This window comes from Wyeomyia smithii, chromosome 3 (genome assembly GCF_029784165.1).
Source record: "Wyeomyia smithii strain HCP4-BCI-WySm-NY-G18 chromosome 3, ASM2978416v1, whole genome shotgun sequence".
Lineage (NCBI taxonomy): Eukaryota > Metazoa > Arthropoda > Insecta > Diptera > Culicidae > Wyeomyia > Wyeomyia smithii.
The window spans coordinates 67648566-67673907 of NC_073696.1; the positions used below are offsets into that span (position 1 = coordinate 67648566).

Consider the following 25342-nt stretch of genomic DNA (forward strand, 5'->3'; position numbering starts at 1 on the left):
TATTGTGACTGCTAATTAGTGTGGCTGAGAAAAAAAATAATGTATTTAGAATTATTTGTTTTATTCGAGGGCTGTCTCAAGAGTCTTTAGTTAGACAAACGAAACACCGAAAATTTAGAAACATGTTTATTTTTCAACCGGAGGATAATCAGGGGAGAAGCAAGATTTAGGAAACAGAAAGCATCTCAAAATTTATGTCAGATGATGCAAACACTTTCCTAAACGTGGCCGTTTCTTCTTGTTTTTTTTTTTTGAAGTAGAATACTTCTCTCAGAAAGTTCGGCTACATAGGGATGTGAAATGAAAATCTAAAATCGAAAAAAGTGAAAAATATGTCCAATTTCAAATGCTAATAAATCGGTTAGTATTCGATGGATTTCCTTCGTTCTTGAAGCAATAGATTGCGAAATCTTCTAAGATTCTTCCCAAAATAAGATAATTGTAATTTTATTATTCACACTATTGTACTATTGAAAATAGTCAAGCCTTGTCAAAACGAAAAATTCGACCTCTGATTGGTCGTTATATGTTTGCTTCCCAAGCACGGTCGACAGGATCATATACCTTGCAATTGAAAACATGCTATTTGGCCTATATAAGAGCCTGTTTCAGCCGGAACCGCTCATAATAGTTCTAGACAGCGACAACAGCAGTCGTCCTTCCTTAGCAGCAGCACTAACCCTGTGGTTGGTCACCACGTCTCAGGAGCAGCGCGGTTTATCTCAGCGTGTGTCGCCAGACAGCCATTATTCCCCCCGTGTTGGGGCAGCATGATGATTGCCATCAGGAAATCCAGTTTTGGAAATCAAAATGCCTTTTTAGAGGCAAATAAACAAGTCATTGAAAGTTAATAATTTTTGTCAACGCAAGCAAGCATTCTGTGTTGCATCCTAGCAATTCAAATTTGTCGCACCCGTCTAATTTACTGAATGTGAAATAGCTTCCACAGTGCATGTTGTCCGTGTATCTTAATTCCCCCAATGTTAGGGCAGCTTAAAGGTTGTAATTAGCAACCGACTTTGAACCGCAACATGCTTTTTTCAAGGCAAATAAAAAATAATTGAAGGTTAATAATTTTCTGGCATCAACACAAGCAGACATTCTGTGCGGGATGCAATCAAATTCTGTTGTAGTTGTCTAACTTTTACTTTCACTTTATTTAGTAAACCCCCCACTGTAGGGGCAGCGCAAAGGCTGCGATCAGCATAACCGACATTGAATAATTAACTGCCCTGTTAGTACGCATTAACAAAAGCAGTTAGTTCGACTATGCAGAGCTAATATGAAGTCGATTCAATCAATCAGCATGACCAGAATTTCGTCGTCACCCAGCTGCCAAGTTGCAACATGATGCAACACGCAACAGCGAGCAAACGAAATCGCTTGATGTTACAAACCGCAATAAGATACGGGTTCAAACCGTCGCGTGTGTGAGAGCACCATCGGTGTTTATTCGCTGGATACACTATCTAATGTCTACTGAACGCAATAATCTGCTTACATGCGACACGGGGACGGGAACATTCTCTTCAACCAAGCTGCACAACACGACACAAAACATGTTATTTTGTTGCTTCAATGAGATTGCTATCGGTCCGGCTCGACAAGAATTCATTTTTGTGCATCCGTGCTACGAAACTGAGGAAAAACTTTAGAAACTGAAAAAAGAGGTGGAGCTTATCAAATGATCGCTCTGAGCCGGAATGAAGTCACACATATTTTTCAAGTTATATCATTCCACCACGTACGTAAAATAATTCATTCCTATTTTCATCCCTATATAAGAGCCTGTTTTAGTCGAAGTCGCTCATAATAGTTCTGAACAGCGACGACAGCAGTTCTCCCTTAGCAGCAGCGAGCAGTGGGTACCATCGATAGCAGATAGCGGCCACAACTGTGGCATGGCTGCGGATAAGCGTAGCAGTTTCAGCGGATCTCACCATCGATAGCAGCAGGGCCAGCAGAAGCAGGTACAGCGGGTACCAATGGCGGCCACAACTGTGGCATGGCTACGGATAGCGTTGCAGTTGCTCAGCAGTTGGGCCAGCGTAAAGCGGCCACAACTGTGGCTGGCTATGCATAGCGTAGCTGTTGCAGCGGGTATATCAGCATCGATAGTAGCAGGGTCAGCTGATGCAACGACACTACGTTCACTAAAATACTGTTTCAGTGTGGTAGCGGGAAGCATCAGCAGCAGGCTTGCATACAGTGAATACATCAGCCAGCAACTTTCTGTACAGCTCTACTGATGGCTGTACATTAACCTACAGCCGAGCGAATCGGTTCGCGTTGCTTTTCGCGTCTATTATGGCAGAGGCCTAATGGGAAAGTTGTATCATTTTGTTCAGAAGAATATTATTGTCGGTAATATTACAGAGATGCGATTGCGTAAATCCGATTTTGAATTGAACAATTGTTCTTTTGAGAACAAATAAAACACTTATTTGAAGAGCTAATAGCTTTTGGTACCAATAGCAGTATAGTGACAGCCTCAGCGGTAGATGCAGATGCAGCCGCTACTTCCCTGAGGCCGATGTAAAGGTAAATGGGAGCAGCACGGCGAAACAGTTCGGGTTATGCTTAGACGCGCGTCATTTTTCGTTCTTGATATTCCCCACATGAAACGACGGGCTTTCGTATGATAGCGGTGGTATTAGCGGTAGATGCATTTGCTAACACTTCCTCCAGTAAAGCCGTGTCTAGTTTTCAATGTGAAAACACCTTTCTCATTGTGTTGACCGTGCGCCTTAGTCCTCACTATCGAGGTAACACAGAGATGTAAAAAAAACACTACATCATATGATAAATTGAACAATTGTCCTTATAAGGACAACAAATGAATTAATGAAGATTTAATTTTGAATTAGAATACTTCTCTCAGGAAGTTCGGCTACATAGGGTGTGAAATGAAAATCTAAAACTGAAAAAATTGAGAAAAATTTCAAATGCTAATAAACCGGTTAGTTTTCGATGGATTTCCTTCGTTTTTGCAGCAATTGATTAGAAAACCTTCTAAGATTCCTACCAAATGCATGAAATTGCAATTTTATCATTCGAACTATTGTACTATTGAAAACTCTTAAGCCTTGTCAAAACACAAAATTCGACCTCTGATTGGTCGTTATACCGCGCTTTCACAAGCACGGTCGGCAGAGTTATGGACCTAGTAAATTGGGAATGCATCATTTGGCCTATATAAGAGCTTCATCAGATAATAAACACACATTTCATCGGATATTAAATTGAACAACTGAAATTTGAAGAACACAAATGATTATTTGAAGAGTTAATATTTTCTCGTTTTGCGCTATAATCCAAAGTTAATTTTCTTCATCTACATGCATACTCTGATTATTATTACGTGTTTGCGTCGCTTAGTGTTTGGCTACGGTCATGCAGAACGCAAATAACGGCGCGATGCGATTCGGCAAGACGAAATCTGTTGAAATGTATAGCTCTACTTCGCCTTAAAAAGAGCTGTACATTTCACCACGGTAAGGCGAATCGCATCGCGCTGGCATTCGCGTTCTGCATAACCGTAGCCTTTGTTCCGTTCCCGTTTAATGATGTCGTATTAAATGTGCATATTACAATTCCGCAGCATCTCAACTTCTCATTTGCACAAAATTCAAAAATATTCAATGAACTTCATTCAAAATATCAGACAAAAAGAAATTACAATACTGCTAATGAACGGTCAACGTTTATTTACTAGAAAAAATGACTGACACGCAAGCAGCCGGGTTATCTTTCTTGTAAAAGTATTCTACTTCAACCTTGCGGTCGTGGCTTTGCATACAACCTTCTTGTGATTTTTTTTTATATATTCAAACGCTCCAGTAAGCTCGCATAATACTGGTTGTTGATTAAAGTGTCCCAAAAAAATCGATGTTGAAAAAGTCAAGGTGCTCAGCCCTAAATTGAAAGATAATGTTATTTATAGCATTTTTGTAGAACATTTTGACTTTCTAAAAAATTGTTTTCAGGTTGCCCAAACGTGATTTATGAAAAAATGACTTTTTCAAGCTACAAACCCACTCTTTTGCCCTTTTTTCAATTCTGTTCGATTCCTAAATTTTTCCATATATTTTTTTATTTTTGTGGGGTTGTTTTTGATTTTGCATGGTTCAGTTCAGCATTGCATTCAGTTTTGTGACTTCCAGAGCCTATTGAACATCACAAAAAAAAATTTTTTTTCTCATAATTTTAAGATAAAACCCTTCAAAATACAAAGATGAAAATTTTGATCTAGAACTGAAACTTTCGTTGCAAAGCGGGACTCACGACGAACATTTACATGAAAAAAGATACTTGATATCTTATCGGAGAGCTGAGATATTGGCATTTTTATGTGATGGAAAATTATGCATTTTAACAAATATGTTGAGTAACTGTTTTATTTTAGGAGATAAAATATAACAATGTTCAGAAAACAAATGCATTTTTGGATGGCTGATAACTTAGTAGAAGCTTTGAAAATTCGGAAAAATCTGCGAAAAATGTTAGAACGGAAATTGTGATTTTTAGTACCTTCTAATAGAAAACTCAATGTTACTCGTAATATGTAAGAAGTAGAAACATGGTGTCTTCGGTAAAATTTCTTGTTTTAAGATAACCTAAAACTTTGTCGAAGACACCTTGCATCTATTTTATTCTGATTTAAAAGTAAATTTTTAATCTCACTCATAGGTGGATTGATCACCCATCTTTCTACATTAAAAGATGCATTTTTGAATATCCTGAAACTTCTCCGAAAATACCTTATGGGTATAATCAACATTTGAATCACTATTTAGGAAATTATTCGCACAAACGGCAGAATAAAACACCGGCAATGGAGATATTTAGCTTTAATGGCATTTTTGACAAAATGCATAGTTTTTCATCACATGTAAAAACGCCAATATCTCAGCCCCCCGATAAGATATCAAGGATCTTTTTTCATGTAAATTTTCGTCTTGAATCCTGCTTTGCAGTAAAAATTGCAGTTTTTGATCACAAAAATTTTTTATATGTGTTTTGAAGGGTTTTATCCTAAAATTATGAGAAAAATTCACTTTTTTGTGATGTTCAATGGGCTCTGTGAGTCAAATAATTTAATACGAAGCTGAACCAAACCATGCAAAATATTCAAAAACAACCGCACAAAAATAAAAAAATATTTGAAAAATCGGGCATCCCCCAGTGGTTGATACGCCTTATGTGTTTGCTAGCTTACGCACCTTCAGTCGACGAACTATCCAACATCATTTTGTCTTTTTTTCACTGTGTCCGGTATTCTCAAATCCCTTGATAGTCCACTGCGAGGGTCATTTTCATTGCTCATCACTATAGAGGAAAAAAGTTGTAAACTTCGTAATTATTTTTTTCACAATTTATAGACGTAAGACACCCGGAAAATAATGATAGGTGAATTTTGAAGAAAATAAACCAAGGAATCCAGAAAAAATATTACTTTGACCGGAAGTGTTGCCAGATATATTATTTTTGTATTTTAAAACTAAATTTGCATTTTTCGGCAAATGCAGCTAACTTTATTTCAAATTTGATGGTTTCATCGTATTTCTTGGAAAATTATACGTAAGAAACACATATCACCCCGTGGTGATATGAGCCAATCTCGAGATATAGCATTTTTACGAAAATAGTTCTGAATTTCGTAATTAATTTTTCTAAAAATGTTATATCTCAAGATTGGCTCATATTACCACGGAGTGGTAAGTGCTTCATACGTAAGATTTTTTGAGAAACACGATGAAACCATCAAATTTAAAATAAAATTAGCTGCATTGGCCGAGAAATCCTAATTTATTTTAGAATACATGCATACATTTTAAAATAATCTATCTGGCAACACTTCCGGGCGAAAACAATATTTTTTCTGGATTCCTTGGTTTATTTTCCTCGAAATTCACCTATCACTATTTTTCGGGTGTCTTACGTCTATAAATTATAAAATAAAATAATTACGAAATTTACAACTTTTTTCGTAAAAATGTTATATCTCGAGATTGGCTCATTACCTCGGGATGATAGTTGTTGCTTATGTAAAATTTTCCAAGGAACACGATGAAATTATCAAATTTAAAATAAAAATGGCTGCATTTGCCGAAAAATGTAAATTTAGTTTTCAAATACAAAAATAATTTATCTGGCAACACTTCCGGTCAAAACTTATATTTTTTCTGGATTCCTTGGTTTATTTTCTTCAAAAATCATCAATCAGTATTTTTCGGACATCTTACGTATATGAGTTGTAAGAAAAAGAAAAAAGAGATTTTTGACAAAAATTGCGCGACTTTGCAATAAAGAGGGGGGTCCTGGAGAGCGGGGGGTATTCCAATAGACACCAAAATTGGGATTTTTCTAAAGAGACAGTAGATGAATAATTCCCCCAACTTTGAACAAAATCTGTTATGGTCGAGTCCAAGTGGCATGTACACTTCGTATGGAATGACCCAAAGTCGACAAGGTGAAATTTGGCCTTCGAGTTTCGTTTAGCGGTAGGATTAAAAACCCTGCCTCAAAACAAGTCCCTATGCAGTATTTAGCTCGGGATATGCAACCAACCGGGAAAGACTTTTAGTGTCAGTAGGATCGTAGCGCTTTTGTCCCCGCAATTGTCCTGTACACTAAAATAGTTGGCTGCGAAGTCGATGTATAATAAACAGAAAGTTGAGTTCCGAATCAGAATGTAGCACTGCAATCAAAGTTTCACAGTTTTTGATAAAGAAGTTCAATTGTTTCTCATAAAATTACCGGAATCGATTTTTTTTGAAACTTAGTGTCTAAGAAATGCTTCAAACTCTGTGGTACCACAAACAAATTTTTTTTTTTGAGAAAAATCGAGTTTGTGAAAGAGTTTTTAAGCTTGAAAATTTTCTGGCTCCCAGGAAAAGCAATCTTTAAAACAATTTTCCTAGAGACAACACCAAATCTCGAAGTTTTGTAAAATTTTTAAGACATTTGGTGTACTCCACTCGGTTCATGTTCGCAGTTCGCCAGGTCTACAGTCTGCGTAAGGTCCGCACGGTGCTCCCACAGACCGTTATTATAAAAATGCACCAAAGAATCTGAGTACACCATTCGATTCGTTATGACGTCCAGAATGTCTGGTCAAAATTTCAAAATCATCGTACGGTACATTTTTGAGTAATGCCTTTTTGAAGGTCGTAAAGTACGAAATGCCAAATGAAAAAGTGATATAAAAACGACGAAATACTCAATGTAAAGCACGTTTTCCAGACACAATTTCATGAAACAACTTCCAGAATAGTTTCTACACATTCCAAGTATTATATTCCAAGACATTTACAATTGGTGGAAAGATTTATTTGAAAATTCCACAGTGCACAGTGGTCTAAATTCGAAAAATCGTGACCGGTCTAGATTTGACTATGAAAAATTGTTTTTATGTACTCAATGTCTTCAGCAAAATTGTTTCATAGAACAAGGCCTTGCTTTTGGGGTTTTTAGTTTTTCGATCAATCCACCTAACAGTTAGATCAAAAAAATATTTTTTCTAATTTTCAATATACCGGATTGCTTCCTTCAGCAAAGTTGTGGAAAATTTTGAAAAAAAAAAACAATTGCTGAATACTGCGATGTCCTATCTGTACGTTGAGCACGACAAATTTTTTGTGGAACACCCCTCCTTAAAATCAGTTTTTTGTCTATAATTTTTTCTTTGATTGTCAAAACGTTGTTCTCTCCTATTAATATTCTCCCGCACTTATATCCCTAATAACTACAACACAACCCGTGCCGTGAGCTTGCTGAACTGTTTCATTAATCCCATTGATTTGAATTACTCTCTCTCAATTTGCTTTTCTCCTCAATATTCTCATAATTTAAATTGTTTTATCACAACTCCCCCAGAAGGAAATTCTGGCTACGCCCCTGCCATCTTCGACATCCTGTTTCTTACCGGAAAGCGGCCGCTTCTTCCTGCCCTATGGCATCGCGCTATGTTTTAAAGGCTAAGATCTCAACGAGATAGCGTATCACCGCCAACCTTCATACACCTCTATCTAACAGCTGACAGCGGACACAAATGGGTTCGAGCCCAGGACATGAGTTCATTGTCGTTTACTGTTACTCGGTATAGGGATGCCAATGGCTTGGCTTCATCAGAGCCCTTTATCTTTCGATTAGGCGCAGTTGTGGTCAGTTGGGGGAATTGGTGATTTTTGATACATTGAGATTATTGGCTTTGTACCACTCCATCACGGAATTAGCATAGGGACATGCTGCCTAAACAAAGGATTAACATCGTGGCTTTTCCAGAAAGGCAGCAATCGTTTCTGTAGACACTCCTGGTAAAATTAATTGTGGATTGTGCTTGTGATGATCAAGCATGGAAATTTTCACTCACTAGCAATATTTCATGCAAATGTGTTCTTTGATTCATCAAGTATCGTTCAACTATTTCCACTCGCGTATACAAGTTTTCCATAGAAACGCTGCTGATTGTTTTCCGCTTCTAGGAGTTCCAAATACCATAGAAGGAGACAGAATGATTCAAGCACGATAGTATTTATTGTATCCAAGTTCACTGATGATTAAAGGAGAGCTTTTTCTGTCACAGGTACTAACTGTTTGCCAAACAAGATATTTCTTGGGGAATTCAGCCATTTTTGTCCTGAAATATTTTTCGGTATTACTTCTGTTTATTGCAGTATAATAAGCCAGTCCTGGAAGTAGTTTGAAGTCTTTCACGTCCATTACGACGGATGAAAATTTTATCAAAAAATTGCAGTACAATTTTCGAGCACGTGGTTTTACCATCAATTTCTGCTTTATATCGCGGGTGGGAACTTTATTGACTTTGTAGGACTCCAAACCGAAACGCTTTTTTAATTTCTAAACGAATTCTGGTAACATTCCTACTTTTCAAGCCAAAGTTCGGATAGAGAGGTTCGAATTTCCCTCCAAAATCTTCTTCACCTTTATAGAGTGTTCCGAAAATTATAAATACATCTTTTTTCTTGAATAAAACAAAAAATACAGGATTTTTCAAGTCATTTTATTTTGAAATATAGATAATAAGTGTTTTCTTTCCAGTTTCAATTCAAGTCGGGAATATTTTTCGTAGGATACGCGAGTTCTCTAACTTTTCTCTTAACACTACTCATAAGCTTTTGCACAGTGTGTTCTCCGACCATTTTTACCACTTTAAGCCAATCTTTTTTAAGTTTTTCAACATTGTCCGCTGGTTTGACATATTTCCTCAGCTTTGCCTTGGTCGAAGCCCAAAAAATTTCAATAGAGCGAATTTCAGGGCAGTTTGAAGGATTCATCTCTCTTTGGGACACATGTGTCATTATTTGTTTTATACCACCCTAGTGCATCCTTAGAGTAATGGCAGGGAGCAAGATCGGGCCAAAAGATTGGAGGATTGTTATGCTGCTTAACCATGGGTAACAACCTTTTCTGCAAACACTCTTTCACGTAAATTTTACCATTCATTGTGTCATTCGTAATGAATGGACGAGATATTTTCCCACATTCACAAATAGCCTGCCAAGCCTTTACCTTCTTGCCGAATTTTTCGGTGTAAATGGCTTCCACTGGTCCAGGGACATCCTTTCCCTTCAGTGATGTATAAAATTGCGGTCCTGGCAGAGTCTTATAGTCCAGTTTTATGTAGGTTTCGTCATCTATGATAACACACCCCATTTTTTGGTCAGAAGTTTGTCAAAAAGCTTTCGAGCTCTCGGTTTCACAGATTCAGCTTGTTTTGGATTTCGTTTTGGCTGCTTTTTCTTCCGACGGGTCTGCAGACCCATTCTTCCCTTGGCACGCATAACGTTACTCGCCGAGGATCCAAGCTTTCTCGCCACATCTCGTACTGGTACTGAAGGATGCCGCTTGTAGTATTCCGTAACCTTTTTGTCCATTGTGGGATCAACAGGCCCGGGTTTTCTACCACGTCTTGGGGCATCAGTAAATGTGCACTCTTCACAATACTTCCGCAATGCGGTTTGAACTGCTCCGACACTTCTACCTTCTTCTCTGGCTAATTTTCTTATAGAAAAACCACTCACGGTGCCCCATTTGTGCACAATTCGCTTTCTTTGCTCGGGAGAAAGGCCACGCATTTTCAAAATTTCGCACTAAATGTTAGAAAAAATGACAGCATCTGTTTCTTTTGGATGTAAACAACAGGACGCAGCCAACGTTTGGTTGAATACTGCACGTTATTTGAAATGACGGTTGATCGTAAGTGTATTTATAATTATCGGAACGGTCTATAAAAAAAAATTGATCGTGCGGATAGTTCTATGGCCACCCGCAAGACCAATATTTTTGGTACTTCTTGGTTCCCATTCGACACTTGAACATTCAGAAAACTTTTTCAACACATCGTGGACTGTGGTTTTTGGGAAAATTGGGATTTTTTGCGAGTTCACGTATCGAGAGGAGAGGATTTTCGGTATGGCTGTACAAGATTCGTTTTTGAAAAAAAACTTGTTCACTAACTTTCTACTCTCGGTAGAATAATTGTTAGTACCTACACAAATTTTTTGTTAAATAGTCTCAGCACTTCGTCTAAAATGAAATTTGCGAAAAAATAGAAAACCTCTAAGGCGAAGGAGAATTGTAGAAGAAAATTGAAATGTTTTTTTTTTCCCTCTTCTAACTACTATTTTTGACGTATCCATAGTGTCCAGGACAACAATATTTTTAAAAGTTTTCATACGAAGATACGCGACCTGAATTTAAATTATTAATACACTTTTATTCTTAAATAAAAAATATCAGGATTTTTTGATCATTGTATTCTCAAATATGTTTTATAAGAATGTTTTCTCTCCAAATATAATTTAATTTGTATTACATTTGGAAGGGCACGCGAGTTCTCTAGCGTTTCTTAGCACCACTTATAAGCTTCTGCACTGTGCTTTCGCTGATCATTTTCACCATTTTCGGCCAATCTTTCTGGAGTTTTTCAACATTTTCCGCTGGTTTTATCTATTTTCTTACCTTCAGGCCAGTTTGGTGGATTCATCTGTTTTGGTATACATGAGACATTATTGAATTTATACCACTCTACCGCATCCTTAGAGCAATGACAGCAAGCAAGATCGAGCCAAAAGATTGTACGATTGTAATGCTTTCAAATCAAGGGTAACAACCTATTTTGCAAACACTTTTTCACGTAGATTCCGCCATTTTTTGTGTCAGTCAGAAGTTCAAAAGTCAGTTAAGTCAGAAGTTTATAGCTCATGAAATCAAATATTTTGCTTTAATTTTCATGTGTTGTCGTTTATTCATAGGCCAGATTGTGTTAATCATTGCTAGGTTCTATGGTTTCTTAGTAGAGTGAAAATGTGCTCAGATCTCTATGCTGTCATTTGATTTTGACCATTCGCCCAACTCCACTGTGTCTTGGAAAGCTGGCCCAGATGTGAACGTCCCAGCAAGCGCGCGTGCGAATAAATAAAACGCGCGGTCGTATGGCCGGCCCATTTGTAACCCAGTAGCACCATCTAACAAACAAGAAAAACAACACACGAAAATGATCCAATTTCTTTTCGGAATCGAGCTGAAACTGGCAAAAATACAGCTCGCCATTATTTTGAAAAAGAAATTAAATCTTGTGGTTTGAAAATGCTCCCGGCCCTCGCTGCGTTGCGTTGATTGAGCGCCGCCGCGCTCGTGGGCATTGAGTGCGAGACAAGCAGATAGCAGGAAAAGTGGAAAAGCGAAAAACACCGTCCTCGTTGTCGTCGTTGTCGTCGTCGTCAAGGAAAGTATCAACGATCAACAACGAGCTGCTGCCTGCTGGTCAAGTAAAGGCGGCCCGGCATGTTGTGTTGACGTGGGTTGATCTTGGTTCTAAAGGGAAAAGATGTAGTCAGTTACTCGAACGTTGTTTCTACTAGACGGTTTGGTCAGTATTCGGTCGATACACGGTGAGCGGATGAGTCAACATTTCGCGTTTGGCTGGTCGCCGAAAAGAAACAAGTGGTTCCTGTCACATCCGCCGAAAAGTGGTGTGTTTTTCTCTGTGGGTGGCGGGTGGTTAGTACAGGTGTGGTTGATCCACGCCGTTGTTGTTTTTATTTATGTGTATCGAAAATTAAAAGTTGGCAAATGATTACCTTCCAGTAGTACTGGGTTGATGAGCCTATAGCATGTTGTGATGAGCGTATGTTAGAATAACGTTCCCAGCGAAAGCGCGAAATCATGGGGCAGTGATTCTTGCGAAATGTGATATTTGCCTACCAGTCGTACGTTTACAGCAGCAACTTGTCTAATTACCAGCGAAGGAACATATTGAGGCTAGAGCTGTCTCCTTTTTTAATGACGTTTGTTATGCGGAAGACCAAAAATTATTAGCCTTGCCTTGCTTCATAGTGCCGCCGCAGAAGCCAACAACCGGCAGACGCATCACATCGAGCCAAAAGTTGAGAGGTTTCATACCGTCCCGTATTTTTAGATTGATTGTGCCACAGGAGTTAATTCATTCAATACGGTAGCGAATAATTTATGACGGTTGAAAAGGTGAATCTAGTGTGTAAATTAAAATTTTCACCACAAAACGGTCGGCGTTATTCGGGAGTGAGTGCAACCATCAAAATAAAACACTTTTGCGGTGCTTTGATGTGTGTCGGCATGATGTATGGAGACGCGTGGTGATATTGCGGGTTGTGAAACTTAATAGCTAAGCAGAATAGTGATGGATCGGACCTGTTACGGAAAGTGGGATCCTGGAGCACGGCAGCCCTATCGGTGTACTTTGCGAGAACGGGGAATCGCACCTGGATGTGAGTTTGTAAATCATGTTTTAAATTAGTAATTCGATTTAACAACGCTTTCATGTTCATAATTACTTTTGCCATAATAAACTAATCGTTGACTTTTTTATAATAAAAAAAAAAAATTTCACTTTCTGAGTTTGAATTTTTACTAGTTACGCTTTACTTTTTGCCTTTCTCCTAGAAAGGCATAGCAATCACTTGCAAAACCGAAAGTATAAAAGTGCTCCAAAGGGCCGAATGGCATATATCACTCGACTCAGCTCGACGAGCTGAGCATTTTCTGTATGTGTGTGTGTGTATGTGCAGATTTTTATTCTCTCTCACTTTTCTCAGAAATGGCTGGACCGATTTTCATGAAATTAATTGCAGATGAAAGGTCTTGTTGCCCCATAAGACCCTATTGAATTTCATTGCAGTCGGATTTTTAGTTTAGAGGTTATGCTTAAAAATGTGAAAATCATGAAACATCAATATCTCAGAAACTACACAACCGATTTGAACAAAATTGGTCTCAAAAGAACGGCTACCTAGAAAACCCTTAAGTTTTGAATTTCATAAAGATTGAACTTGTGGTTCAAATGTTTTTCGATTTTCCGATTTTCATTAAATCAGTGTCAAATGGAAGGTCTTGTTGCCCCATAAGACCCAATTGATTTGTTGGAAATGTATGTTGGATTTGTATGGAAAGGAACATATTCCGAAGACTACTTGGACTCACTCACTTTTCTCAGAGATGGCCGACCAGATTTCCACTAAATTAGTGTCAAATGAATGGTCTAACTGCCTCAGAATACCCTATTGAATTTCACTGTAATCGAACTGTAACTTCATTTGTAATGTGCCGACTTGTGAAAATCACGAAACTTCATTATCTCAGAAACTACACAACCGATTTGATTATTATTATCAGATGAGCGGGCTAGTTAAGGGTTAACTGATGAATTATGATTGAACACGTGGTTTCAAAGTTTGGCTGCCCTACACGTTCCCATTTCATTTGATTATAATCGAACTTAAAATTTTTAATAAAACAACGAAAGTCTATTATCTCAAAGATTACATGACTTATTTGAACATAACTAGTGTCATACAAACGAGTCATCTCTCAAACTTACAAATAACAAACTTCATAACAATTTGATATGTGGCTCAAAAGTTATGGAAAGAAGAGAAATTCAAAGACTATTTAAAACTATACCTGCTTTGATCGATATATGTGGCCTCAATATAATTTAAATGTGGTGTCGTACTATTTGAACATTCCAAGTTCATTGATTCCTTGCGGTTTGTTTGAAGTCTGCAAATGCACGACGAATCGTCCATAGGATATAATCAATGTCAAATAACAAATCGTTTGAAATGATTGGTTTTATCGAAATGACAACATCCTCGTCTTTTGGCTTCTGTACATAGCCTTAATTCTGAATATATTCATATTGGGTGGTATTCGGTCATTTTCAGCAAATTTTCTGGCATCAATCTGACACCGAAAATACTCATATTGGGAGGTATTTTTGGTTGTTTTCCAGAAACTAAAAGTGGTCGTCTTCAAATTCAAAATAGTGTCCAGGGTCAATGTTTGGTTTCTATGCATCATCACGTTTACGGAAATATCCATATTGAGTATTATTCGGTCATTTTCGACTGTTTCCTAGAAGTTGCCATTTAGCAATTCAAAATGGTGCCTGAGGCCAATTGTTAGCTCCTTGCATCATTCTGGTTCCAGAGATACTCATATTGGATAGTATTTGTTTATTTTGGGCTGTTTTTCACAAACCGGTAGTCGCCATCTTGGATTTCAAAATGGTATTTAGGATACTGGTTAAAAAAAACTCATGTTGGGTGATATTTGGTCACTTTGGACTGTTTTTCAGAAGCCGAAAGTCGTCATTTTGGACTTTAAAATTGCCTGTGAAATCAATTTCTGTCATCTGGGCGTAATTCTGGTTCCGAAAACATTCATATTGAATGGTATTTGGTCATTTCCGGCTGTTTGCCAGACACCGGAAGTCACCATCTTAAAATTCAAGATTGTGTCTGTGATCAATTTTTAGCTTCTGTTCATCTTCCTGGTTCCAGAAATACTAATATTTAATGGGAATCGTCCATTTCAGGCTGTTTTCAAGATACCGGAAGTTGCCATATTACAATTCAAAATGTTGTCTGTAGTCAATTTGTGGCTCCAGTGCATCATTACGGTTCCGGAAATACCCATATTGGGTGGTATTTGGTCATTTGCCGCTGTTTTTCCAACACCGGAAGTCGCCATTTTGGATTTCATAATGGCATTTGGAGACAATTTCTGGATTTTGAACGGCATACTGGTTAAAGAAAAACTCATACTGGGTGGTATTTGGTCATTTTCTGCTGTTTTCAGAAACCGGAAGCCGCCATCTTAGAATTTAAAATGCTACATGTGGTCGATTTTAGCTCCTGTGTATTATTCTAGATCCGGATATTATTATATTGGGTGGAAATCGGCCATTTTCGGCTGTTTTCCAGAAACCGGAAGTTGCCATCTTACAATCCAAAATGTTGTCTGAGGTCGATTATGGAACATATTTGTTACCACTTAAAACATTCACCTGCCAATATGGTTCCATTTAGTTGATTAGTTCGCGAGATGTGCAAAAATTTGTGAAGAAACATGTACTTCCAGAAGAGGGAGGGGCGTCAAACCATTATGGACATATTTGTTACCTCTAAAAACATTCACATACCAAATTTGGTTGTATTTTCTTGATTGGTTCTTGAGCTGTGCGAAATTTGTGTTTTATTTTCATGGGATCCCTCCCTTATAGAAGAGGGAGTCGGGTTTCAAACCATTATGTACATATTTGTTACCTCTAAAAACATTTACCTGCCAAATTTTGTTTCATTTGGTTGATTAGTTCTCGAGATGTGCACAAATTTGTGTTTCATCCAACTATTATGGACATATTAGTTACCCCTTAAAACATCCACATGCCAAATTCGGTTTCATTTGTTTGGTTATTTTTCGAGATGTGCATGAATTTGTGTTTCATTTGTATGGGACCCCTCCCTTCCAGAAGAGGCAGAGGTCTTAAACTATCATAGGAACCTTTATCGGCATCAAAAACCCCTACATACAAATTTTCACGTCGATCGGTTCGGTAGTTTTCGGGCCTATATGGATCAGACAGACAGACAGACTTGACTGCATTTTTATATGTAAAGATTACAACATCAATAATTTAGAACCTAAAGAGTGAATATACATTTATTGGATTGAAGCGTTCATGTAAATCTATTTTTACAAATAAAAAATTGAATGAGAAAGGCTGGGTCTGACCGCTAGGTGGATTAATTTAGGTTTTACTTTTTACATTTTACTTTTCACTTTAAAATTTTAACTTTCTGTTGTTTACTTTTTACTTTTTTTCTTTCTACATTTTATGTTTGACATTTTACAATTTACTTTTTACTTTTTATTTTTCACATTTTACTCTCTACTTTTTACATTAATTTTTACGTTTTTCTTCTTTTTTATTTTTACTTTCTACTTTTTACTTTTTACTTTTTACTTTTTACTTTTTTTTTACTTTTTACTTTTTGCTTTTTACTTTTTACTTTTTACTTTTTACTTTTTACTTTTTACTTTTTACTTTTTACTTTTTACTTTTTACTTTTTACTTTTTTCATTTTACTTTTTACTTTTTACTTTTTACTTTTTACTTTTTACTTTTTACTTTTTACTTTTTACTTTTTACTTATTACTTATTACTTTTTACTTTTTACTTTTTACTCTTTTACTTTTTACTTTTTACTTTTTACTTTTTACTTTTTACTTTTTACTTTTTATTTTTTACTTTTACTTTTGACTTTTGACCTTTTACTTTTTACTTTTTACTTTTTACTTTTTACTTTTTACTTTTTACTTTTTACTTTTTACTTTTTACTTTTTACTTTTTACTTTTTACTTTTCACTTTTTACTTTTCACGTTTTACTTTATACTTTTTACTTTTTACTTTTTACTTTTTACTTTTCACTTTTTACTTTTTACTTTTTACTCTTTACTGTTTACTTTTACTTTTTACTATTTACTTTATGCTTTTTACTTTTTACCTTTTACTTTTTACATTTCACATTTTACTTTTTACTTTTTATTTTTTACTTCTTATTTTTTACTTTTTACATTTTACTTTTTACTTTTTACTTTTTACTTTTTACTTTTTACTTTTTACTTTTTACTTTTAGTTTTTAGTTTTTACTTTTTAGATTTTAGTTTTTAGTTTTTAGTTTTTAGTTTTTAGTTTTTAGTTTTTGCCTTTTACTTTTTACTTTTTACTTTTTCCTTTTTCCTTTGTAATTTTTACTCTCTACAGTTTACTTTTTACTTCTTATATTTTACCGTTTACTTTTTACTTTTTACTTTTTACATTTTACTTTTCACTTTTACCTTTTACTTTTTACTTTGTGCTTTGTACTTTTTACTGTTTACTATTTACTTTAAACTTTAAAATTCTGTGCTCTCCATTTTTTACTGTTTGCCTTTTATTTGTTATATTTACATTATATGTACTGATTTTTTATGGTTAGCTCTTTACTTGTTATTTTAACATTATATATCTTACTACATACTTTCAACTTTTTGAAGTAGAATACTTCTCTCAGAAAGTTCGGCTACATAGGGATGTGAAATGAAAATCTAAAATCGAAAAAAGTGAAAAATATGTCCAATTTCAAATGCTAATAAATCGGTTAGTATTCGATGGATTTCCTTCGTTCTTGAAGCAATAGATTGCGAAATCTTCTAAGATTCTTCCCAAAATAAGATAATTGTAATTTTATTATTCACACTATTGTACTATTGAAAATAGTCAAGCCTTGTCAAAACGAAAAATTCGACCTCTGATTGGTCGTTATATGCTTGCTTCCCAAGCACGGTCGACAGGATCATATACCTTGCAATTGAAAACATGCTATTTGGCCTATATAAGAGCCTGTTTCAGCAGTCGTCCTTCCTTAGCAGCAGCACTAACCCTGTGGTTGGTCACCACGTCTCAGGAGCAGCGCGGTTTATCTCAGCGTGTGTCGCCAGACAGCCATTATTCCCCCCGTGTTGGGGCAGCATGATGATTGCCATCAGGAAATCCAGTTTTGGAAATCAAAATGCCTTTTTAGAGGCAAATAAACAAGTCATTGAAAGTTAATAATTTTTGTCAACGCAAGCAAGCATTCTGTGTTGCATCCTAGCAATTCAAATTTGTCGCACCCGTCTAATTTACTGAATGTGAAATAGCTTCCACAGTGCATGTTGTCCGTGTATCTTAATTCCCCCAATGTTAGGGCAGCTTAAAGGTTGTAATTAGCAACCGACTTTGAACCGCAACATGCTTTTTTCAAGGCAAATAAAAAATAATTGAAGGTTAATAATTTTCTGGCATCAACACAAGCAGACATTCTGTGCGGGATGCAATCAAATTCTGTTGTAGTTGTCTAATTTTTACTTTCACTTTATTTAGTAAACCCCCCACTGTAGGGGCAGCGCAAAGGCTGCGATCAGCATAACCGACATTGAATAATTAACTGCCCTGTTAGTACGCATTAACAAAAGCAGTTAGTTCGACTATGCAGAGCTAATATGAAGTCGATTCAATCAATCAGCATGACCAGAATTTCGTCGTCACCCAGCTGCCAAGTTGCAACATGATGCAACACGCAACAGCGAGCAAACGAAATCGCTTGATGTTACAAACCGCAATAAGATACGGGTTCAAACCGTCGCGTGTGTGAGAGCACCATCGGTGTTTATTCGCTGGATACACTATCTACTGTCTACTGAACGCAATAATCTGCTTACATGCGACACGGGGACGGGAACATTCTCTTCAACCAAGCTGCACAACACGACACAAAACATGTTATTTTGTTGCTTCAATGAGATTGCTATCGGTCCGGCTCGACAAGAATTCATTTTTGTGCATCCGTGCTACGAAACTGAGGAAAAACTTTAGAAACTGAAAAAAGAGGTGGAGCTTATCAAATGATCGCTCTGAGCCGGAATGAAGTCACACATATTTTTCAAGTTATATCATTCCACCACGTACGTAAAATAATTCATTCCTATTTTCATCCCTATATAAGAGCCTGTTTTAGTCGAAGTCGCTCATAATAGTTCTGAACAGCGACGACAGCAGTTCTCCCTTAGCAGCAGCGAGCAGTGGGTACCATCGATAGCAGATAGCGGCCACAACTGTGGCATGGCTGCGGATAAGCGTAGCAGTTTCAGCGGATCTCACCATCGATAGCAGCAGGGCCAGCAGAAGCAGGTACAGCGGGTACCAATGGCGGCCACAACTGTGGCATGGCTACGGATAGCGTTGCAGTTGCTCAGCAGTTGGGCCAGCGTAAAGCGGCCACAACTGTGGCATGGCTATGCATAGCGTAGCTGTTGCAGCGGGTATATCAGCATCGATAGTAGCAGGGTCAGCTGATGCAACGACACTACGTTCACTAAAATACTGTTTCAGTGTGGTAGCGGGAAGCATCAGCAGCAGGCTTGCATACAGTGAATACATCAGCCAGCAACTTTCTGTACAGCTCTACTGATGGCTGTACATTAACCTACAGCCGAGCGAATCGGTTCGCGTTGCTTTTCGCGTCTATTATGGCAGAGGCCTAATGGGAAAGTTGTATCATTTTGTTCAGAAGAATATTATTGTCGGTAATATTACAGAGATGCGATTGCGTAAATCCGATTTTGAATTGAACAATTGTTCTTTTGAGAACAAATAAAACACTTATTTGAAAAGTTAATAGCTTTTGGTACCAATAGCAGTATAGTGACAGCCTCAGCGGTAGATGCAGATGCAGCCGCTACTTCCCTGAGGCCGATGTAAAGGTAAATGGGAGCAGCACGGCGAAACAGTTCGGGTTATGCTTAGACGCGCGTCATTTTTCGTTCTTGATATTCCCCACATGAAACGACGAGCTTTCGTATGATAGCGGTGGTATTAGCGGTAGATGCATTTGCCAACTCTTCCTCCAGTAAAGCCGTGTCTAGTTTTCAATGTGAAAACACCTTTCTCATTGTGTTGACCGTGCGCCTTAGTCCTCACTATCGAGGTAACACAGAGATGTAAGAAAAACACTACATCCTATGATAAATTGAACAATTGTCCTTATAAGGACAACAAATGAATTAATGAAGATTTAATTTTGAATTAGAATACTTCTCTCAGGAAGTTCGGCTACATAGGGTGTGAAATGAAAATCTAAAACTGAAAAAATTGAGAAAAATTTCAAATGCTAATAAACCGGTTAGTTTTCGATGGATTTCCTTCGTTTTTGCAGCAATTGATTAGAAAATCTTCTAAGATTCCTACCAAATGCATGAAATTGCAATTTTATCATTCGAACTATTGTACTATTGAAAACTCTTAAGCCTTGTCAAAACACAAAATTCGACCTCTGATTGGTCGTTATACCGCGCTTTCACAAGCACGGTCGGCAGAGTTATGGACCTAGTAAATTGGGAATGCATCATTTGGCCTATATAAGAGCTTCATCAGATAATAAACACACATTTCATCGGATATTAAATTGAACAACTGAAATTTGAAGAACACAAATGATTACTTGAAGAGTTAATATTTTCTCGTTTTGCGCTATAATCCAAAGTTAATTTTCTTCATCTACATGCATACTCTGATTATTATTACGTGTTTGCGTCGCTTAGTGTTTGGCTACGGTCATGCAGAACGCAAATAACGGCGCGATGCGATTCGGCAAGACGAAATCTGTTGAAATGTATAGCTCTACTTCGCCTTAAAAAGAGCTGTACATTTCACCACGGTAAGGCGAATCGCATCGCGCTGGCATTCGCGTTCTGCATAACCGTAGCCTTTGTTCCGTTTCCGTTTAATGATGTCGTATTAAATGTGCATATTACAATTCCGCAGCACCTCAACTTCTCATTTGCATAAAATTCAAAAATATTCAATGAACTTCATTCAAAATATCAGACAAAAAGAAATTACAATACTGCTAATGAACGGTCAACGTTTATTTACTAGAAAAAATGACTGACACGCAAGCAGCAGGGTTATCTTTCTTGTAAAAGTATTCTACTTCAACCTTGCGGTCGTGGCTTTGCATACAACCTTCTTGTGATTTTTTTTATTTCATATTTTGTGGATCAGTTATTTATCGAAAGTGTTACTCTGTAGTCTAAACTGAAATAAAAAATCTCATTTGTCGATCTTTGTAAAATGAAATATATATATTAGTAACTAAATATGAAGAGTATGTTACCTTGGTCGATTTTGATATCTGTCGTGAATAGGGTTTACGTTATAAAATGTTTTGGTATAAAACAAACTTGTTATTGAGTTTAATTATCGTTAGCAAGTTTTAATGCTGCTTCTTTAACTTGTATTTTCTAGCAGTTTACTTGTTTGGTTACTATCAAATTTATTCTAAAGTTGTAAACAAATTCAAAGAAAAAAACAATGAATTGACTTTTTTTTCTTTGAATTCAATGTTTCCAAGAGCGATTCGTTCATAGGTGCTACCTGTGCATTGTACCTGGCGAAAAATATACTTCAAACGCAAATTTATATTTATATTTGATTGATTTTAGATTTACTTTTAAATAGTAACAAAGAGAATTACTTGCGTGATTACGCGGACATAATTGTAATTACTTCCCCTAATTGTAAAAACAGTCTAGTGAATTTTGAACTAACAAATTTAAACCTTCCGTAGAAACTTATTTTTCCTATAGGCGTTTTTCTCAGACCCTATACTATAAATGCTAGTGCTTACCAACAGACAGCGCTGTTCCTGAACTGTGGGGCAGCAAAGCTTTCAGGTTGCTTACCTACACGCTGTGCATATTAATCGCTGCCCATTTGCCTACACAGCCCAGTGAATGAATGCCAACGAAACTGATTAATCTCGGTCGTAGGTTTATAGCGGAAATATTCTACTGTAGACCTCAGATACGGATTAATTATGCACAGACGTACGCTCCGCTGCCGTCCTACGGACGGACGGCCGTACGAAAATGCTTTTAATCACCTTATTTCTCACTTGCAGTCGGGTCAAAATTAGAATTGTGTTGTGTGCTTCATTCACGATTAGCTTCGCAGTTTCGAGATTTCGATTTGTGCGAGTTGAATGAAAAGACGTGGGATGAAGCTACGTTCCCCGCGGAAGGTCGTCTCGGCTGCGATATGAAGGTTTTAATTTTATCGTAGCACACAGTACACACTTCCTGTCGGCAGCTGTAAATGTAATATTTAGTAGAATGATTAGTAGGGCAGAAGGGCAATGCAGTAGTTTTGGAAATATTACAAACCTGGAGAGACGGCTTATCTAGGTGGGACGGTAGTATTTATTTTATGACATCATCTTACGCCATGGGCAAAGAAGCAGAGAGATAGTTAAGCATGTTTTTAGGCTGGTGATAGATACGTTCTAGAACCCTTGAGGAAGTCCACATTGGAGTTACGCTAATTTGAATTCTTTCTAAGTTTTGTATACAGTTGTTTTGGTTAACAATTAATTCGATGTCAACCAGAATTGCCGGCATACAAATAAAACGGTTGTGTAAACGTTTGTAATTACACATATCATGCAATGTTCAGGCGGTATTCGAAGCTAAGATTTTTCGTGAATTTTTTTTCCTGGTATAGTAGGTTCACAGAGACCTAACTTCCGAGTAAGAATTTCGTTCAAATTGATTTCCGAATCAATATTCAAAGTTTTAATCGCATTCAACGAACTTTATTTTTAATGTAAATAGTTGAGCCCTTGTCCAAATAGATACAGCTTTCCAAAAACATATTCCTGGTTCGTGATTTCTGAAGTCGTGATTTCTGAATCTGCAAAAATCGATTATATTATATCGTTCCCTAGAGCGCTGTGGAATGATGCACCTAGCGTCTCCAACGATTTAACAGTGAAAGGAAAGGATTTAACAGTGAAAGGAGGCGCACGGTTCACGTTCCCGTTGGAGTAGGTAAATGCTTTTGACGCGTTGTTAAAATGGCTAGGAACAACAAAATTCACTTGAGCTTTAGGGCCGCACCTGTAGTTTTCTTCATGTGATTTAGTAAAATAGCTCTAAATTGGTTATTCTGATAGATAAAAAACTCTCTTCTGCAAAGTTGCGCAAACGTTAGAGACTGGACTTTATCGTGAATTTGGGTCACCCTAATTGGTGATTGCTGGAAAATGTGTGCTCCATCATATTGCACAATTATGTAGAAGCAAGTTTTTCTTTCGAATATTGCTATCGAGCTCTAGATCCAAATTTCCCTCTGAACTCGTTCTCTAAATCGCTGTCGAATGGTTAACCTAGCGTCTCAACCGATTCAACAGAAACGATTGAAAAGAGGCACACGGTTAACGTTGATGTTGGAGTAGGTTGGAGTGTTTGGCGTGTTTTTAAAATTACTACGGACAACAAAATGCACAGGAATGGTTGAATAGCTATAATTTTTCATTTTTTTCTAGTTTAAGCTTTAGGGCCGCACCTGTAGTTATCTTCATGTGATTTAGTAAAATAGCTCTAAATCGGTTATTTTGAAAGATAGAAAAAACTGTCTTCTACAAAATTGCGCAAAATTCACGAAGCTAAAACATTGCAGCACAGTATCTGCAATAATAAGAAAATTGGATACTAAAATTCATCGAAAAATTGGGTCGCCCTACAATTTTGTAGCAAAAAATGTTTCTCTAGAATATTACTATCGAGCTCTTTACATCGCTGTCGAATAGTTAACCTAGCGTCTCCACCGATTCAACAGAAACGATTGAAAGGAGTCGCACGGTTAACGTTCGTGTTGGAGTGGGTGGGAGCTTTTGAAGCGTTTTTAAAATGGCTAGGAGCACCAAAGCTCTCTCAGCTGGTCTCGAGGTACGATGCTGGCCCAACAAGCCAGTCGGCGCAGGTTCTGTCTCGGATCGGGAGGGACTGTTAGTGCCAGTAGGATCGTAGCGCTAGCCCCGCAATTGTGCTGTACACTAAACAGTTGGCTGCGAAGTCTGTGTATAATAAACAGAAGGTTCGATACGGAATGTAGCACCAAGGCTTTGCTTTGCTTTGCTAGGGGCACCAAAATTCACAAGAATGGCTAAATAGCTATAATCTTTCATTTTTTCCAGTTTAAACTTTGAGGCCGCACCTGTGTTGACCAGTGTTAGTACTGAATCCGCAACACGTCTTGCGCTACTAACCTCTAGTCGCCTCGAACATCTATTATGCAGGCAGCCTCGTCGACAGCACACATCCAATGAGTGCGGGGTCTACCCCAAAGTTGGGCGTCGTACACAAATTACGTAACGCTAAAAATCTAGATTTCAGACCCCCTCCCCCCTATGTAACGATAAGTAACGTTCGATATAACCCCCCCCCCTAAATTACCGTCACGCTGGACATCCTGCCCCCCCCCCTTCCAAATTTGCAATTTTGAGCAAACATCACAGTTACGTAACGGTATCAACAAACCCCCCCCCTCCCCCTATGTAACAATAAGTAACGCGGACTCAACCCCCTCCCCCCCCTTCATGCGTTACGTATTTTGTGTACGACGCCTTGGGATTCTTGTTGTATATAGTTTTCGCTGATTGTTCCTTCGGCATTCTAGTTACATGCCCAGCTCCCTGTAGCCTGTCTGCTCCCTGTAGCCTTTTTATTCAAAGGCCAACCTCAATGTCGCACGTCACCTGGATACAAATAGATTCGTCGACTTCAAATAGTTTCCCATATATCACCACCGCAGCACCAGCCACCATGTTTCGGTAGAGTTTATGACATGCCTGATTTTCTCAGCTCTTGAGAGGTCCAAAACCCTTCTCAACCGCTCTACGGTTAAAACCAATAAAGTCGATTTCGTCCACAAAACCTAGGAGCATTTGATGGTGCCACTTCTCTGCCCGCCAGCTCTCTGTATAGCACCTTCGTAAGCTAAATTGGACAGCATTTCCCTTACCATCATATGAAGAACGCTGCATGCTTATAGACATACCAGCACTTAAAAAACGCCGCGAACTTTCAATGCTTTACTTTATCGATGACATTATTCCTCAACGCGTGCAATCTTCTAAATTATTATCGCAACTAAATTTTTATGCACCCAGTCGTCAATTAAGTAATCGTAAAATATTTTCGGGAAGCTTACACAGAACTAACTACTCAAAAAATGGCCCAATAAATCGCATGATGCGTCACTATAATCAGCACTGCGAAAATATTGACATTACTATGGGCAGAAATCAAATCAAAAAACGACTAACTACTGGAAATAATGTCTAGAATATAAGAAAACATTGTATTGTTATAACTGTAGTCTACATTTGCTTGACGAAATAAATAAATATTCTAATGCAAACCATGCTTCAAACCATCTAGCGCCACGAAAGCGACCGATGTCTCAGGAATATCTTACGAATCAGTCTGATTAGTTTGGGATGAAAAGAAGTTTGAGCATTCTCTGCCATAACTTATTTCTCCTAACTGAGTCGTACGCTGCCCTGAAGTCTATGAACAAATGGTAAGTCCTGCAAGTTGAATTCTCGAAAGTTATCGAGGGTTTGTCACAAA

At 37.5% G+C, this 25342-nt stretch overlaps 1 protein-coding gene across 3 annotated transcripts in view; it reads left to right on the forward strand.

The window, feature by feature from the left end:
- LOC129732733 (paxillin) overlaps window positions 1–25342 on the forward strand; it is a 136238-nt gene that overhangs the window by 30952 nt on the left and 79944 nt on the right. For 2 of the 3 annotated variants that reach the window (XM_055693868.1, XM_055693876.1), the window contains exon 1: window positions 12122–12773. The exons of the other annotated variant lie outside the window; for it this stretch is intronic. In XM_055693868.1, coding sequence (XP_055549843.1) covers window positions 12686–12773 — 88 coding nt within the window. In that variant the 5' untranslated portion in view covers window positions 12122–12685. Of the gene's footprint in view, window positions 1–12121; window positions 12774–25342 lie in introns of those variants that run through there. 3 annotated transcript variants of the gene reach the window in all.